At 42.6% G+C, this 17,687-nt stretch overlaps 1 protein-coding gene and 1 long non-coding RNA gene across 7 annotated transcripts in view; both read left to right on the top strand.

Moving 5' to 3' along the window:
- KLF12 (KLF transcription factor 12) overlaps positions 1-11,370 on the top strand; it is a 231,328-nt gene extending 219,958 nt beyond the window's left edge. For all 5 annotated transcript variants that reach the window (XM_083610928.1, XM_083610926.1, XM_083610927.1 and 2 more), the window contains one exon: positions 1,970-11,370. In XM_083610928.1, the coding sequence (XP_083467054.1) occupies positions 1,970-2,151 (182 nt within the window). In that variant the 3' untranslated portion in view covers positions 2,152-11,370. The remainder of the gene's footprint in view (positions 1-1,969) is intronic.
- A 2,210-nt stretch (positions 11,371-13,580) lies between these two features.
- Positions 13,581-16,896, top strand: LOC310761279. 2 transcript variants are annotated; one of them, XR_014547304.1, is made up of 4 exons: positions 13,581-13,882; positions 14,513-14,750; positions 16,149-16,416; positions 16,455-16,896. It is a non-coding gene; the product is annotated as an uncharacterized lncRNA (long non-coding RNA). The 2 variants fall into 2 exon arrangements; XR_014547305.1 differs by lacking the exon at positions 13,581-13,882 and having other exon boundaries at positions 14,117-14,750.
- The last annotated feature ends 791 nt before the right edge of the window (positions 16,897-17,687 follow it).

Below are 17,687 nucleotides of genomic sequence, written 5' to 3'. Positions count from 1 at the left end.
GTCCAGCTTGCAAGCTTTGCACAGGTCACTCTGAGAATAGGATGCTGGACTAGGTGGACCATTGGCCTCATCCAGCAGGTTCTTGTTATTTTCTGAATTAATAACTGTAGTTTAAATCCCTCAGATGACCTGTTTTCTGCATTTCCTTATAGACCTCTGTCACTTCCTCTGTAGTTGCCAGATTTCTGGCTATGGACTGTCTTCCAAGTCAGAGGAGATATATTGGTGTGTTGGTATGGGATTGCTAGCCAGCTGTTTGTGGCGAGAGTATGTCATACTGCATTTCAATGCATGCTGTCTTTAGCAATTGCCAGGCCATCTGTCGCTCGGTTCGTGCCCATATACCAGCTGCCAAATTCCTGGGGCCCAATAACATGACCATCTAGATATGAATAAAAATATTTCAACTGTCTGTTAGCATTTGGCATTTAACTTGAGGGTGGGATACACTGCAATGCCACAGCCTTCACTGTTGTCACTGTGAACATGTGAACATTTCAATCTAGGATAACACTACTAAACCAGGTAAAACAACTGTTCTTCTTCCATTGCTTCAATTGGGCAATGCCAAGGATACAAATCCTCTTGGCTACAATAATCTGGTAGCTCTGAAGAAATGTGGATTATCAAGTTGTTGACAACCCAACTTCTTTTGAGTTTAAGCCAGAGGGTCATAGAATCGTAGAATTGTAGGGTTGGAAGGGACCCTGAGGGTCATCTAGCCCAACCCTCTGCAATGCAGGAATCTCAACTAAAGTATCCATGACAGCTGGCCATCCAACTTCTACTTAAAAACTGCCAATGAAGGAGAGTCCACAACTCTTACTGTCAGAAAGTTCTTCCTGATGTTTAATCGGAATCTCCTTTCTTGTAACTTGAAGCCATTGGTTCGGGTCTCTAGAGCAGGAGAAAACAATCTCTCTCTATCTTTAATGTGACAGTCCTTAAGATATTAGAAGATGGCTGTCCTTTCAGTCTCCTCTTTTCTGAGCTCAACATACCCAGCTCCTTCAACTGTTCCTCATAAGGCTTGTTTTCAAGACTCGTGGTCATCTTCATTGCCCTCCTCTGCACATGTACCAGCTTTTCAATATCCATCTTTTGGCTCCCAGAACTAGGCATAGTACTCCAGGTATGGTCTGACCAAGACAGAACAGAGCCGGACAATCACTTCCTTTGACGTGGACATTTTACTTCTGTTGAAGCAGCCTAGAAGAGCATTAGCCACTTTTTGCTGCTGCATCACACTGTGGACTCATGTTAAGCTTGTGGTCCACCAAGACCCCTAAATCCTTTTCTCATATACTACTGGCTAGCCAGGTGAAATGGGGGTTATTTGAGGGTGGGGCTTGTTGGATTGCTGTTGTTTTTATTTTAATTATGCATTTTGTGGTTTTATATTTTGATTTTATTCTGTGAACTGCCTTGAGACCTGCAGGTATAGGGTGGTATATAAATTCAATTCATCATCATCATCAAGTAGCAACAATAGGTCAGACCAGTACCCAAGCTTAAAACAAAAGCCTTTGTTAGGGGCCAGGGGTAAAATGTGGCCAATTTCTGTAAAGCAGGCGTGGCTTGGACTACAACTCCCAGCATCCCTGGCCATTGGCTTTGCTGCCTGGGGCTGCTGGGAGTTGGAGTCCAATGACATCCGGTAGGCAGCAAGTTCCCCTTCCTTGGTATAAAGAGTCTTCCTTGCTGGAATGACCAATTGCCTTTGGCCTGAGTTATGTAGTAGTGACAACAGACACCGTCACCACCCGGAAATTCCAGTTCAAGGCCATTGCAGGCTTGAATCCTGACACTTTAGAGACTTGATGATATCCGTTCTCGCAAGGTATGGCAGGTAAGTGAGTTGCAATGTTGCATGAGCACCAAGTCTCTCTCGTTGATCTTCCTTTCCTAGACTAAGCTTGCCAAGGTTTCTGAACCCAGTATGATTATGCCTTTCCCCCTTGTCTCCTAGGAGAGAAACCATACAAGTGCACCTGGGAGGGCTGCACCTGGAAGTTTGCCCGTTCAGACGAACTGACGAGGCACTACCGCAAACACACGGGAGTGAAGCCCTTCAAGTGCGCGGACTGTGATAGAAGCTTTTCTCGTTCGGATCACTTGGCGTTGCACCGCCGAAGGCACATGCTTGTCTGAAAAAGGCTACATTGTCCCCTCTCCCCACCAAAAAAAAAAAAAGGAAGTACCAAGAGCTGGGTCTCTTTTAACTACAGCGAATTCAGCAGGGCTGAATCCCGTTTTGATGGCGTTAGCACAAAAGGGGGCGTTCCACGTTGTCCCATATACACAAAGAAGCAGGAAGTGTAGTGCCACTGTTCTGTCTCCCATCTGAAGTCGGCTTTCCAGCATGGGCAAAGTTATCACCTTCAGCTGGGAGATGATAGCCTGAATGCGACAAGAGTGGGCATTATTTTCTAACCCATGTCCTTTTAAAAGTATTTATGGCTTGTACCTTTTCTCACACTTTTTTTTTCCCTGCTGAAGAATTACTGCTATCACAAAGACCGGATATCATAAACATTTGGAAAGAACAAGCCTCCTGGATCTCCTCTTCACCTGTTTCTCCTACCACCGCCTTTTTTTAAAGATTATTATTGAAACACGGCAGAATATCACCACGCCTGATTGTTGAGTGATCAACAATCTACGAAGCCAGCTCTAGCGAGTGGAAAGAGGAGGGATACAAACGAATCTCCTTGAAGTGAAAGGATTCCTCAGCACACTTATGCAATAAAGATGGCGGTATTTTACATATTTAGCCCTCTGTCATCATGCCAGACTCTAGAAGCCACTATTTTTTTTTTAATCCTTATTTAAAGTAAATCTCTGTTTTTGTTAGAATCTATAAAACAGGCACCAGTAACATTTCAGTGTGAAATAACCCTCTCTACATCTGTTTGCTTAATTTATAACAGGAAGAGACCATTAAAATGTAACATCCTGGCTGCACAGTAGGGAAAAAAAGTTCGACCCACCATCCCTAAACCAACACATTAACCCCCTGCATATTTACTTGAAAGTGAGTAATGTTCAAACATACATGTACGTTGCTTCATCTCTCATTTCTTCCCTAATCAGCAGGTGTTGACTCCTGAACTGAATGTGTGAACTGATTCCATTGCACAGCATTGCGGGATGGGATAAAACCTTCGGATCTGTACTGCTTGATCTGCAATGCTCATTCACACATGCAGGTCCATCGAGTCGATTCTACAGCCACCATGCTGAATGCACATGTGTGAAGCAGCCTTCCAACTTGCTTGAAGAATTTACTTTCAGTGTAAATGTGCTTAGAGCTTCAGCCTCTAGGAATAGCTGTTTCTGAAAGGGAACTGAATACGTCAACATCAATGGCAGGAGTAGTCAGGAAGAAGCTATTTTAAGTAGATTTTGTGAGGTCTCCGAACACTTGCTGTTTCCTAAACATGGAACCTCAGTCCAGAAAATGTCGCTGTGTCTTATTAAAAGCAACGGCTAGTCGGGGTAAGTCTTCTGTTGGTTTCGGCAAAACTTAGTCAAGTTGTGCTGGGTTGAGGCAGCGTGAGTAGACATTCCAAAAATGTCTGGAGAATGACTATCTGGAGCCAAATATCTGCTCCATGTATGTCAAGGAGCAGTTTTGACAGGTGGGATTCACTGATTCTAGTAACATTTTCTGCTGGAAGAAAGTAGCTCTCATGGGCAGATTTTGCCTGAAAGTTCCCTGAGAAACCAAAGGCGAACCATCTCGCTCTCTCGCTCTGATTGTGTTGCTCGAATGATGGCTAGAACTTCCCCTAGCCCCTATTTATAATAGATGAGACAGGCTGCAAAAACAAAACAAAAAAGGCAGAAATAAAATGAAGCGTTGAGCAGGCCACAAAGCCTGACTTCTCTCAGACTGGCTTAAAATATTCTTAAAGATGATAATGATGGTTATTATTAATTTCATTTCTATACTGCTTTAAAATTTTTAAGAAAGAAAAAAATCAAAGCAGTTTACAACCTACATTAAAAGGTCAGCGAAAAGAATCTGGAATAAAACATTACTGGAGAAAGTTAAGTACCTATTCAAGGCAATATGAATGGGAAACTAAAGTCTAGTCCTAAAGATTTCAAAATAAAACATTGCTAGATGAAGTCAAATGTAAGACGGACATTCAAAACAGAGAATAAAATATGATAAGTATAGAACATACCGGATGCTGTTATTGATAACATACCAAGAAGCCTACAGTTGCCCCTATCACAGCAGCAATACATGCATTTAGTACCTGCCTCCCGATTTTTAGCTGAAAGGACCATCAGAAGTGGGCTTATCTGAATGGGAAATATGTGAATGGCTCTCATCACAGGGCAGTAGGGGACAAATGGGACCACACTGTATGTCTCTTGTTTCAAAAGGGCTGGTATTAATTCCCTCACTGGCACACAGCTTAATAGTCTTCGGCTGGAGAAGTTTGGTAGTTCGGGGATAGGAACATGTGACTAGAAGGTGGATCAGCAGAATTGTAAATCATAATAAGCAAGCTTCTACAAATTGGCTTTCTAGGTAGCAGCCTATATGAAGAATTTAAATCTGACCATTAAAACAAAGGGAGATTCAGGGAGTCTATGCTTGCTCATTTATTTATAATGGCTTTCTTAAGAATTAGCCATACCACAGCTCTTGGTCACCTCAGATGTCTAAAATACTCAGCTGGCAATGGGATGTGTCATATATCCTAACATCTACGAGTTGTTTCTTGAGGATGAAATTATCGCCAAAAGGAGAGATTCGAAGGACACAATCCACCAGCTCTGTCCCTCACCCAAGCCCACAGAAATTGCACACATTTTATACAAGTGTGTGCAAGTTATACCAAGCAGGGTACATAGAGAGTGCAAATTCCGTAAGTCTATCTTCAGGAGCCAGGCAAACTGAGACACTTCCAAGTTCCATGGGCTTCCATGAGAATTAAGCATGTACTTAACACCCCTATTCACATTAAGTAGGATTATAATTGTGTTTGGATCGTTCCCAAGAAGTCGCTCTTAGTGCAGGATAAATTAGCCAACCCTTCACTACATCACGCAGAGAACAAAATTCAGCATGACACAATGTTCAGAGAATGGGGGGAATTCCTAGATGAGCTTCCCCAACCCCCTGTCATTTCAAAAAGCAGTTTTGACTTTGTTAGTGTGACCTGAATATGACAAGAGATGGGCGACTTTTTGTATTTTAGCTTTTCCTAACTGATGCCTAAATAAAGATCAAGAGGTTCTCATTGTGCAATGGTAGTCCGATACATACTGGGGCTTCCCATCCCCTTCTGTGAGAAGGGAGACCATTGATGTGGGCAACGATCTGAAAACGCTTCCCTCTGCACTTGTGGAGCTCTGGGTGGAGACAAAACAAATTTATAAACATTTGGCATAGCATTTAGCTAGGAATCTGCTAACTTAGCTTCATTGTGTCACACTGTGAAGGAGCTTCTGTTTATTCACGGCTTATAAATGGGAAGAGATTTTTTAAAAATGAAATTGGTCTGTTTTGAGCCACGTTAATCAGTAGGCAAGAGAACTGGCTTCCCTAAAGGAAGTGTGGAGAGGCTTTTGTTCTTAGCACTAGTGTTAAAAGTAGCTTGCCATCAAAGAAAAGGGTCCGTTAGGATTGAAGAAGTTAACATAGATGCATCTCTTCTCTGTTTATTTGTTTGTTAGAACAGAAAGGGGGAGGGTTCTCTCTCTTTTCCAAATAAGCTGCAGTAATGCATTCTTCTCCTTAAAATTGTGCCATGTAAATGATACATGCAGAAGAGCTCCCCTGTTATGATGGTGATGGTATTGTGCCCTGCCTAATGCAGCCATAGCCCACTCAAACTCATGCAGAAATCCATAGAATCCATATCAAGGTGGTTGAAATCTGACAATATTTTCACTAAACAGCAACCAGGTTGAGTTTCCTTTAAGTGAATCCAATGCAGCCAAGTCTCATTCTTCTGATAGAAGAATTGAAGTAACACTGAACCAGTAGAAACCAAACTGAAACAGAAAAGATTGCTTAAATATTGACTGATCAATGCACTCACAGAGCCAAGGGTCTAATGCACATAGAAGGCGGCGCAATGTGATGTGGGTTCTTCTGTGCAGCACATTGTTTCACTCTTAGTCCCAATTCATGTACTCGTTTCCTCCTGATATTCATGGTGGGAGGGGGGATGTATGTGCCCACATTTGTGTGTATTGGGCACTACGCCCAGTGAGTGTGTGAACTGGCCTTTCGCTAGCACGACCTACATCATTTCCTGGCCAGCCTCACACCTGATGCTCTTTGGTTGTAAACTGCAAGCATCCCACCTAAACCAGCCCAGCATATAATGAACACAGTACGATGCAAATATGGAGATCCTGAGCATATCACCATCTCCTCCAACTCATTTGTTTGAAAAGATGAAGCAAGTGATCCGTTTTGAAAGTAGCATTTTGCAATATGAGTTCACACACGGAATTCAGATGCAGTTGCTCCTTGTGTCCTCCTCTGTTGATTTTATTCACTTGGATGAAATCATCTTATTTAGATTAAGGTTGAGTGACTGGTGTTGCCATATTGATACTCCCATTTTGGGAGCTTTCCTTGATGAGATTTATCCGTTCAAGGGAAGTTCTTGTATGTCACGCCTTCCCAAAGCCGTATTGAAGCAAATATATATTTGCAAATACCGGTATATCTTTGCAAATATATCTTTGTACGAGGGTCTCTTTGATAATCGATAAATTCTTGCACGATAAATAAAACTCATGAGCCCTTTCAGGTTTTTTTTGGGGGGGGAGGTAATGGAAATAAATACATCAAAATAAATATTAGTGTATAATTATATTTAAAACATTGATTTGTTCGCTCTTTTCACATAGAAAATGATGTTCGCTAAGCATAAGCAACCGTCAGTGCCCTTCTGCCCCCATGAACTTCCCTACATGTCCCCACACAAGTGCATATGGCTAATTGTGCGCATGTGTGTGATCTGAACTAAGATCTAGTATTGCTTTCAAGAATTTTTAAAAAAGAGACAGAGTTGGAAATAGCTTTTCTTTAGGCTAAAATAATTTTACCTTATTAGGAAACCAGCTTGTATTACTGTATTATGCCTTTGCCTGTGTTTTATAGATGAAGATGTATAAAGTTAAAACTGCTATATTTTCACAGTTTCATTTTAAAAAAAATATCCGTAACCGTGCAATGTGTACTCAACCAATCATGCCCATTGGTACTTTTAAATATGCTGACATTAAACCGATTGCAGTACCAACACCGTTTTTTAGTATGGACCTCAATTATATGGATACTGCTTCTTTACAACAAAGAAAGAAAGAAAATAGAATTGAAGGTATTTTACTGTACTTGTAACAGTTTCAATATTCTGTAATATATTATGTGATAGTGAAGAAGTATTTTCAAGCTCACAGTTTTTCACAGGATGTAAATAATTGAAATGAAGGATGGTTTTTGAAACAAGCTTTTAGTTGTCATCACCAAAAAAAAAAAATGTGCTCAGAAAATGCATTGTAAAGCTTTCATAATGCAATTAACAATTTTAAGAGGTGGGAAAGAATGTTCCAGTTTGTCAAAGCATGTTCCTGTTGTATCATGTACACTTGGCTTTGTATTACCTGAGGTTGTGTCACTAGACAGTGGAGTCACTTTGAATTTCTGAAAGCTAGAGTGGGGGGAAGCAAAATGAAATTATTAATGGCCAGAATCCAAATAACTGAGTTCCATTTGCCCAATGTGTTCCGTTTTGGGTTCCTCAACCAGCAGCGCGGCCATGCTGCATGCTAAACCACGTTTGAAACTGGCACGTGTATCACTAACAATCCGTAATATGGCATGGGAATATGGGTGGGGGTGGTCTACAGTTCAAAGAAAATAACTAAAAATAAGGTTGGTTTTAAAAAAAAATACTGTACAAGCCCTTGGATATACTTAATGTCGTTCTTTGGAACTTGGCCTTCATCTGCAGGATTTTCTGATTATTCTTCCCAATAGTAACCATTTAAGTTTTTAGCAGGGAAAATGAATAATCTAGACTTTCAGACAGAGGGCACTTCACATCTTACTACTTTCAGTTAAGTGGAGTAACAGAAGCAGTCTGTTTACAGGGTGGCCAAATATGGATGTCTTCACTCTGGTGACGCCTGTTCGGAAGCCAACGCACATGATGGCTTCTAGTGCCCATAACCTGGCCAGAAAAAGAGAAAGATACTCTCCCTGCAATTAATACACTATATAGAGGAACCTATTTTTCTAGCCTGGAAAGCAGAAGTAGTAATGTGTGATGTGGCCTCTAGGGCCAATTAACGAGAGACTTGGATTTGCTGCGAGATAACGGCCCCTATTTTGTGATCAGCTCCCTGCTGGTGGCAGGGTGAAGATCTCGCATACAAGAAGGCATTATTTTTATTGTTTAATATGGTGGACTTTTCATTAATTGTTATTCTTCTGGTTTTCCTCCTGTAAACTCTTCAGAAGAATGCCTCTGCCCCGCGAAAAATGGCAGTCATTCTTACCTGATTCCAGCAGAATTTAACCTTTCAGATATATTTGTAGATCTAAAAAGATTCTGAGTCGGTTTGCACACTTAAGCAAGCATCCTAGGGCATCCCCGGGTCTCATTATTCATCCTTCATAAAAAAAGAAGAAGGACATAAATCAATTTGCAGACAATCCCAAGCCCGAGGCATTTGGGTGCTGGGGGGAAGCTGTGAACCCAGTCCATTGCCTGCCACAGAAAATCCTTAACAGGTCAATGTCCAAAGTAAGAATATTATAATGATCAGATACTTTTTTGTAAGAAACTCTACAAATAAATCTCCAGAGGTGAAACAATTTGAAAAGTGCCTGTCTGTGAGCATTAGGGAAGATGGGGGTGTTCCCTATTCTTTTTACATAGCAATAAACTGTAATTGAATTGTTATACAATTCTGGTTTCAATGGGGGGGGCGGGCAGGGAGGTTACACTGGGTTCATGCGAATGCAACACAGCGAATCACAAAGTGCCATTTGTCTACTCTCTTCAGTTTTCAATTTACCTATTCTGTCCAATGTCGATGGGATTTCCCATGCCCAGGAGGAGGAAATAAATTTACAGGTGACTTAGAAAAAGTTCCATGGTAGCATCAAGTCAATCTGTTGTAGATGTATAGCATTTCTATTCTTTCCCAAATCCTGCCACCAATAGTTTTTGGAGTGTTGCCTAATAATTCCAACCATGGACATCACTGCTAAAATGAAGTCCGTAAATTTTTTCTACTTCATGTCCAGCCATATATTTTACACCACATTGGCAGCTGATGTGCAGTCAGATTTTCCTTACTACCCAGTAAGCTGATGCAGGATGATCAAGCTGCACAGGCTCTTTTGATTAAAAGTCATGAGACTTAATGCCTCCCTTTTAACTCGCTGAACAATACCCTTTTTCTAACATTTCAGAAATAACCCTAGAACGGCAATAAATGTCACAGCGAGTGGGTCGGCAGGGCTTTTCAATTTTTAAAGAACTGGGTTTTGTCTTAGAACTAGCAAGAAGGTAATAGAATGCTCACTTGACAACTTTGAGAGGTACTGAAATGATTTTCAACAATCCCTGATTTATACTTTAGTCTTACAACACATGATCAACGCAGGCTTTTAAAACACCCATTTTTAAAATATATTCGACTCATTGTTTAATTTATATTTGCCATGCAAAGCGTTTAATGGTCACCCCTTAATTAATTTCAGCCTCTGCTTTGTTTGCACGAACGAGGGTTAATCCAAGAGGGGGAGTAAATGAACACAAGCAAAGAGATTGAATCACTTGTAGCCCTCAGTTTTCTTCACTTTTCTCTCAGTATACAATAGCATTTCCCCTTTCCTGGAGGAACCAGCAGTGGAGGCAATTCAGAAATATAAGTACGTATACGTACTTGGAGGAATATTGCCCGGGAAGTTCCCTTGCCCAGTCATTATTGAAATGTACGGGAAGACAAAGCAGATTGTGACCAGGAGAAAAAAAAAGCTTGTGAAAGGGACACCCTACTTGTCCATAAATCTAAGTTAACAATCCTTGACCTTTCCCTGGCTTGGAAACGAGTCCACAAGCCCTGTAATGGGCCCATCAGTCTGAACACAGCCTACCAGACCCCATTCCATGCTTGTTTTTTGCTGCCTGCATGAGACCTCAAAAACAAGGCAGGGAAGTTAAGCACAGAGGTCATGATGTAGACAGCGGGTCACAAGTTGTGCAGGCCCGCCCTTTGACATTATCCCTGCGTGGTATAACTGAATTATTATTTTGCTGCTCCTCTCTTTAAAATAGGAATACTATCCAAAACATCCCTTTAAGGCTTCTCTGCTGCTTGCTGCCATGAGGAGGGGAGGCAAATGGTATTACCAATGACAGGCCAAAAGCACGTGTGGGGAATCTTTGGCCGGCCATATGTTGCTGTCCCATCAGCCCCAACGAGCATGACCGAGGCCAGGGATGAGGGGATTCGCCATGCATTGTTTCCCCACATATGCTTTAGATGTATTATCTGGTCTAAAGAATCGTTCAAATGCTGGTCCATTTGTGTTTGCTGGTTCCTGTTGAAAGGGGAGGTCAACTGGTGCTTTGAGGATGAGGGGAAGAGGGCAGGTTGTTAACGAATGGCGGATCCTCGTGAAGCAATATCCTAGCGTTCATGCCCTATCTGCAAACTAGAAGGGTAACTTCATCCCAGGGTGTAGCAGTAGAGCAGTATTCAGTTCTCTTTCCTGATCGAATACGGCAGCCATTAGCCAGTGAGCCGAGTATCCATACACCCCAAAGTATTAAGTACACCAGTGCTAGTTCCTTATTTTTTTCTTCATTACGTTTCAAATGGTTTTAAGTGCAAACATGTTTTTTTCTCTTTCTTTTTATTTAAAGGCATTTACTTTCCCAGTAGTTTTCTTCCTGTGCGTTTAATATGCTACATAGCGGTTAAGCAACGCCTATGTTATCAGTTGGTTAATGATTATGTATGTGTTGTTCTTGTATTTATGTATAGTGTATGTATTGTAAATATACTCAGAGCTTTTCCTCTTCTTTACTGTAAAAGGGTGGTTTCTTTTTCTTGTTCCGTTCGCCCAATGATCATTGTGAAGGGAGTTCCCCCTAAAGAAACCCCATCAGAGGACAATTACTTCATGAACAAGTGTTAACGTTTTTAATGTTGTCTCAGACATATTTCTGTTGGTGCATTGCTTTTATGTATTCAACTTTCCTATGAATTGAGCTGTGAATTGAAATAGAGTTTAAACCTTTAAATGTATGCATTGGTATAAATATCTGAGTGGAGGCATGAAGGATAAATAAAGCATTTTGTATGGAACAACCCCCACCCCAACCCCTTATTATTACTCTGGATTGCTCTGGACTTACTTGATATGGAAGTTTTTGTCACAAAACCTTTACCACAAATAGGGTGGAGTTCTTTTGTGTTTTTTTTAAATAGATTTTCTTCTTTGAAGAAACAAGTGTGTGTGGTTTTGGATCTTGGTGGTTGTGGAGATAGTACATCATTGTTACGCACTGAGAGTAGATATAAAAGGGAGACAGTTTCCATTAGGCCGAAAATCTACTGCTGTGACTCTTGACTCCCTGGTGCCCTGAGCCCACTGCTCCAAGTGGCCCAGTCTTTGAATTACCATTTAAATTCTTGCAATCCCCCTGATGTAACAATGCTCCGAAACGCTGTGGAAAAGTTAACTGGAAACCTCCACTGTGGACAGCCATTTAGGCCTTGCACAGTGACACAGAGCAACACTACACCAGGGGCATTGTGGGAAATATTAATGCTGGCTCATAGCTTCCCAACAGCTATGTCTGTAATGTGAGACCCACAAGCGCAGGAAGCAGCCCCACAGAGAGCAATCTGCTGATGGGCATCTCAAACATATAGACAGACCTGGTTCCAAAGTGGTGCATGAAAAGACTCCACAGACACAAACCAGCAATAACCACAAGAACATTTACATTAAAGCCAGCATAAAACAGAACATAGAAAACATCTAAAACACATTCCTATTTTTAAAAGGCAGCGTTAAAACAACCCACCCACAGCTACAGATAACTAAAAACCAAAGACGTGCCAGAAGAGAAATGTTTTAGCCTGGCACCTAAATATATGTAATGATGGTGCCAGGTGAGCCTTCCTGGGGAGAGAGTTCTGCAAGTAGGGACCCACCACTGAAGAGGCCCATTCTCATGTTGCCACCCTGTGGACCTCGTGGAAAAGGCACACAAAGAAGGGCCTCAGAGGATGATATCAGGATTCAGGTTAGGGAGAGGCAGTTCTGGAGTTAATGGGTTCCTAAGCCACATAAGGCTTCATAGATCAAAACCAGCACTTTGAATTGAGTCTGGAAACTAATTGGTAGCCGGTACAGTTGGGCCAGGATTGGTGTTATGTACCCAAACCATCTCTCCCCAGTGAGCAACCTGACCACCAGATTCTGTGCTGTCCAAATAGAGGTTTAGCAGGATCACCAGCTGAAGCTTGTTAATGCCAAGCCATAGTTTGGGATGTTGGTGAATACCTTCCACCCCAAGAAGCGCACTGGAGACTGAAAGACGGAGAAGATAGTGGGGGAGGGGGAGGTTGCTGAGGGAGACCATTTTCAAGGGTATTCTACACAGCTCTCTTCATCAGATGTACAAGGGGAGAATGGGAAAGCCCTGCATGAAACAACAGCTTTCTCCTCCGCAACTGCAGTCTTGGTGGTGCCTTCTTTCTGGAAAATGTCTCCATGCTGTTCAGAAGATGGATGACACTTATCTGATCTGACGCTTCCCAACTGACACTTGGCCGCTTAGCCTGGCGCCTGTCTCATCACTGACCGCTAGACCTTTACAGAGCCCCCGGCAACTTTCGACTGTTTAGGTAAGGAGTCATGTAAGTGCAGGGGCATTCCTCAATGCCTTGCTTATTTCCCCTGAATTCTGATAAATTCCACTGGCATTACTGTTTGCAGGTAAACTACGCAAGATCTGAATGAACCACCTAGCAGTAGAAAAACTCCACACTTTAGGAGGACAGTGGTGGTTTCCCCACTCTTCGTTCTCTCCCTTCTATGAATATAGCCAGCTATTGTCCACCTATAATGAATTTTGCTATTCCAGGTTTATACCTTATAACGGGTCCCCAAACTAAGGCCTGCAGGCCGGATAAGGCCTGAGGGACTCATTTATCCAGCCCACGGTGACCCCCGCCACCCTCTGCTGCCGCCCACACTTCCAGGTCAGACGAGCACCGGAAATAGCTTGTGCGCATGCACAAGCGTTCTTTCCGGTGCACATCCGGGTCCGTGCACATGCGCACAAGCTATTTCCAGTGCTCCTCTGACCCGGAAGTGTGCAGGAAATAGTGTGTGTGCAAGCGTATGGAGACACCAGCCTAAGGCGCAGTAAGTTTGCTGACCCCTGCCTTATAACATCATCAGTGCACATGGTGCGACTCTGCACGATAAGTAGAGTTGACGATCTAGTATCTGAGAAGAAGGAACAGCAATGGGATGGGAAGAAAAAGCACATGGTCAAGGAGTCTTCTTCCACTTTCACCTTATGAAAGAGGCACACTCTTAATCTAGCTTAGGGAAGGCCCCAGCTCTGGTACAGCATGTGGTTAGAATGCAGAAGGCTCCATGTTCAATCCCTGGTATCTCTAGGGAGGGCTGGGAGGGAATCCTGTCTAAGTCCCTGGGAGTGGTGGTTGAGCTAGATGGGCCGATGGTCTGACTCTGTGTCCCTGAATCTGCACAGGAAATACCCTGAGGCATGCTGGGGTATATACAGAAATGATGGTAGCACATCCACTGTTCCAAGAATTCCTTCTGCAAGGATCAGAGGTAAATATTTCAAACCAAAGAAAAACATTAAGCAGGTGCCTTTACTGTATTGCTTTTGGTACCTGGTTAAAAACATTTTTGTTTAGGCAAACCTAGACATTTAATTTTAACATGCACTTTTATTTATTTTTAAAGAAGCCCTGATGATTTTACTTATATTTTGAGAAACCTTAGATCAACTGGTTTTAAAAGTTTGACTTTATTAGTATTTTTAAGTGAAGGTTTTGTGTTGTTTTATGGAGGTTCTGATGATTACGTGGTACATAAATCCCGTTCAACAAAATGTATACAAATTATGTGTGTAGCAAAGCAAATTTCTTCTTGAAAGGTATGAGATGTGAATGCCAACCAGATCTTTCAAAGCTGCCTGCATACATGGCTGTATGCCCAAGATTGGCAAGCCCATGATCCTGTTTAATCTCCCTGTTGTCGTCACTATCAGAGTGATTATAAAAGCAATTTTAATGCATGTGCCTAACTCAGTGGCTTATTGCTGATAATGTGCAGCCCAGTGTGTAAGCTGCATCCTGCAAGCCACCTTGGGTGGCAAATACCTGAAGGGCAGAATAAAAATGCCATGCTGTCAGAATGGGCTCTCTGTGGGTTTAATCTATTATGCCTGTTTCACAGAAGTAAAATCATCACTTGATCATGCGATGGCTCTCAATGGATGAGGCAGGCCTTCCTTTCCACATTTCTTCCAAGGAATTCAGAGCAGCTTATATATGGCCCCAGGCGTCTCCTATCCAGACAGACTACAGGACCAGTCTGAAGACGGCTTCATGACAGCAGTAGAACTGTGTCATGTGCCCTCAAGCCATTCTCTGTGCCATTTAACAGATGCGTAGGAGAGGTTTGATTTGTGTAGGTGAGTGTGATTCGAAACCAGAGCTTTATCAACCAGGAGTGTGGTGTTTCTTTTAAAGCGGCAGTATACAAGGGATGTAGTTCATGGAGCAATGTCTTGGCAAAGGCAATAGGAGAGGTATTTCATGCGCATGTAGAAAGTGCATGACTGCATGTGCTTGCCATAGGAATCTGCTTGTCCACTGTGGGTTTACAAGATGCTGGTAAGTCTTTTGTCTGATCCAGCAGAGCTCTTCTGTTCTAATGTCTGAAGCACCAAACATTATCTCCCATATACAGTGGTACCTCGGGTTACATACGCTTCAGGTTACACACTCCGCTAACCCAGAAATAGTGCTTCAGGTTAAGAACTTTGCTTCAGGATAAGAACAGAAATTGGGCTCCGGGGGCGCGGCAGCAGCAGGAGGCCCCATTAGCTAAAGTGCTTCAGGTTAAGAACAGTTTCAGGTTAAGAACGGACCTCCAGAACAAATTAAGTACTTAACCTGAGGTACCACTGTACAGTGGTGCCTCGAGTTATAAACACCTTGGGTTACAAACACCTTGGGTTACAGACTCCACTAACCCGGAAGTTGTACCTCAGGTTAAGAACTTTACCTCAGGATGAGAACAGAAATTGCACAGCAGCAGTGGGAGGCCCCATTAGCTAAAGTGGTACCTCAGGTTAAGAACGGTTTCAGGTCAAGAATGGACCTCCAGAACGAATTAAGTTCGTAACCAGAGGTACCACTGTATGCCTGATGTCAACTTTCAACCATGGTGTTGCCATCAAAGGAGCAAGTTCAGCTACTCAACTGCTAGTCATCAAGCACTGAGTAGCTAATGTGATGACAAATGCAGCGATGCGTCTACATGTCTGAACGAGCCCTTCCTATGCCCAACCTCTCTCTTAGTGAGAAAAACGAGTATTTGCTCATTTATATATGCATGGTTTAAGTTGCCCTTTGCAGTGTGTTAAGACCAGTCCAAGAAAATACCACCCAGGCAGCAGGATGTGTGTGAAAAAGCTAAGCCTACTCTTAAGGGTGACTTTGTCAAGGAAGCCAAAACACTGAGCATTGCCCAGCGTTGCGTTGTCACAGGCAAACTCCATTTGTCCGTGTGGTTTCCTTCCCCTCTTCCCTCGCCATCTGTTACTTTTAATTGGGATAATTATTTCTCTAACAAAAACCAGAGCTTTTGAGCTGCAAAGCTTTTGGGGTTTATCAAAAGCATCCGTCAAGCTAAGCCATATGCAGATTGTAATGGGATTCTTCCTGGCTAGATTGCTAATATATTCGAAAGTGATACGGTCCCACAGCTCCCTTATATTGAGGATGCTTTATTGCCTTCTTGACAATACGTTAATTGTTCCATTTCAGGCTGTTGTCTGGAGTTAATATTTCTGTTTTCCCAACAGTACTGTAAGTCCAAACGGCATCTCCTCCCACTAAGTCTGAGCTCTCCAATGAACACCCACACGAGACACCCACTTGACATGTTGCTTGTGTCTGGAAAGTTACGTCTTCCATTTGATTAAACAATGGCGAAATTGTCTTCTCCTTCGTGCTGTTCTGATTTCATATCCAACGTGAAGAGTCCAGGACAAGGAGCATGCCAGAGTTGTGCTGCTTTTTGTTTGGTTTTTAAGTTAAATGGAGCAGGAACAGAGCTCAACTATCCCTGGAGTAGCAACTGGCAACTGGGAGCCTGTGGCTGAATTTAGCCCCCCCAAAAAGCTGCAAGCTCACCCAGAAAGTTTGGAAAACCCTAACCCTGCCCCAGAGTTTTATCAACCTCTGGGTTAAATCCTGAAGTCACATCTTGGCTCAGTGGCACCTTTAGCACCTTCTTGGCTCTGTCTCCTATCTCCTATTTTCTGTGTAGCTGAATCCCTTGCTGTGGACTGCAGGCCCTTGTTTACCAAACTGCACAGTCTGGTATTCTACTGTTGTGGATGCTGCCACAGGCTCTGTATGTGAGTCTTTCAGCTCAGATGTACCATTGTATGTGGCTCAAATGCCTTCCATGCACACTGTGTGTAGGAACACCACACCTGATCTGGTGCAACACTGAGACTGGTGTTGCGTATTGGCAAAGGTGCACAATTTGAGTCATTTATTTCATTCCTTAGCAGAGGATGGCTCACATCCTTAGCATGAACACTTATATACATATTGCATGTGCGCGCTCTCCTTCCTTCCTTCCTTCCTTCCTTTTTTCTATTCAACAAATCAGGTTAGCTTTAGGAGATCCAGGGCTTAATTGGTTGCATATTTGTCAGTTCCAACATTTATTGGCTGATCCTTAAGGCACAAGCTACTGGACCCCTTACTAAAGGAATTTGATTAAATCTGGGTCACCCAGGCAGAGGAGTCATATCTTTTCTTTATAGAGAACTTCTTGATATTTCTGTGGGCCCATTAGAAGGGCTTGAACTTACCTGGGAGAAGAAACTACAGTTGGAACTAGATGATTCCATGTGAAATGCAAGATGGGCATCTGAGCTCTAGAAATTAATCTCAGCTCAGGGAAGTTCTGCATAGGTGACGCCACACTAGTGTGCAATTTTCTCTCATGCCATCAAAAACCCCACAGGGTTATTGGCAGTGGTAACAGGGGAATATTTTCCCACTTACAGTGGGAATGCCCTCTGGCATCCAAATTTTGAACTGATGTTTTTGAATAAACATTTTAAGAATTTAAACACCCCCATTCAAGCCTCCCCCACAAGGCGCTCTTTTGAACTTGTGGGATAACCAAACAGCATTTTTCCAGTCTAAAAAACTTCCAATGTGGATGTTGCAGCAAGACCTTTTTTCGGCCCCCAAATGGAAAATAATAGAGGTCTTAACCCTCCCATTGTGCTATAAGAATATGTGGACTCTGGTTATTGCAGAAAAAATAACTCACGGATTGCATGTCTGTAAGTGTAAGGAAGTCCCAGAAGATCTATGCT

Source organism: Podarcis filfolensis (genome assembly GCF_964270895.1).
Source record: "Podarcis filfolensis genome assembly, chromosome: 4".
In the NCBI taxonomy this organism is placed as follows: domain Eukaryota; kingdom Metazoa; phylum Chordata; class Lepidosauria; order Squamata; family Lacertidae; genus Podarcis; species Podarcis filfolensis.
Note: the sequence above shows the minus strand (reverse complement) of the source record. Positions and strands in the feature narration are given on the sequence as shown.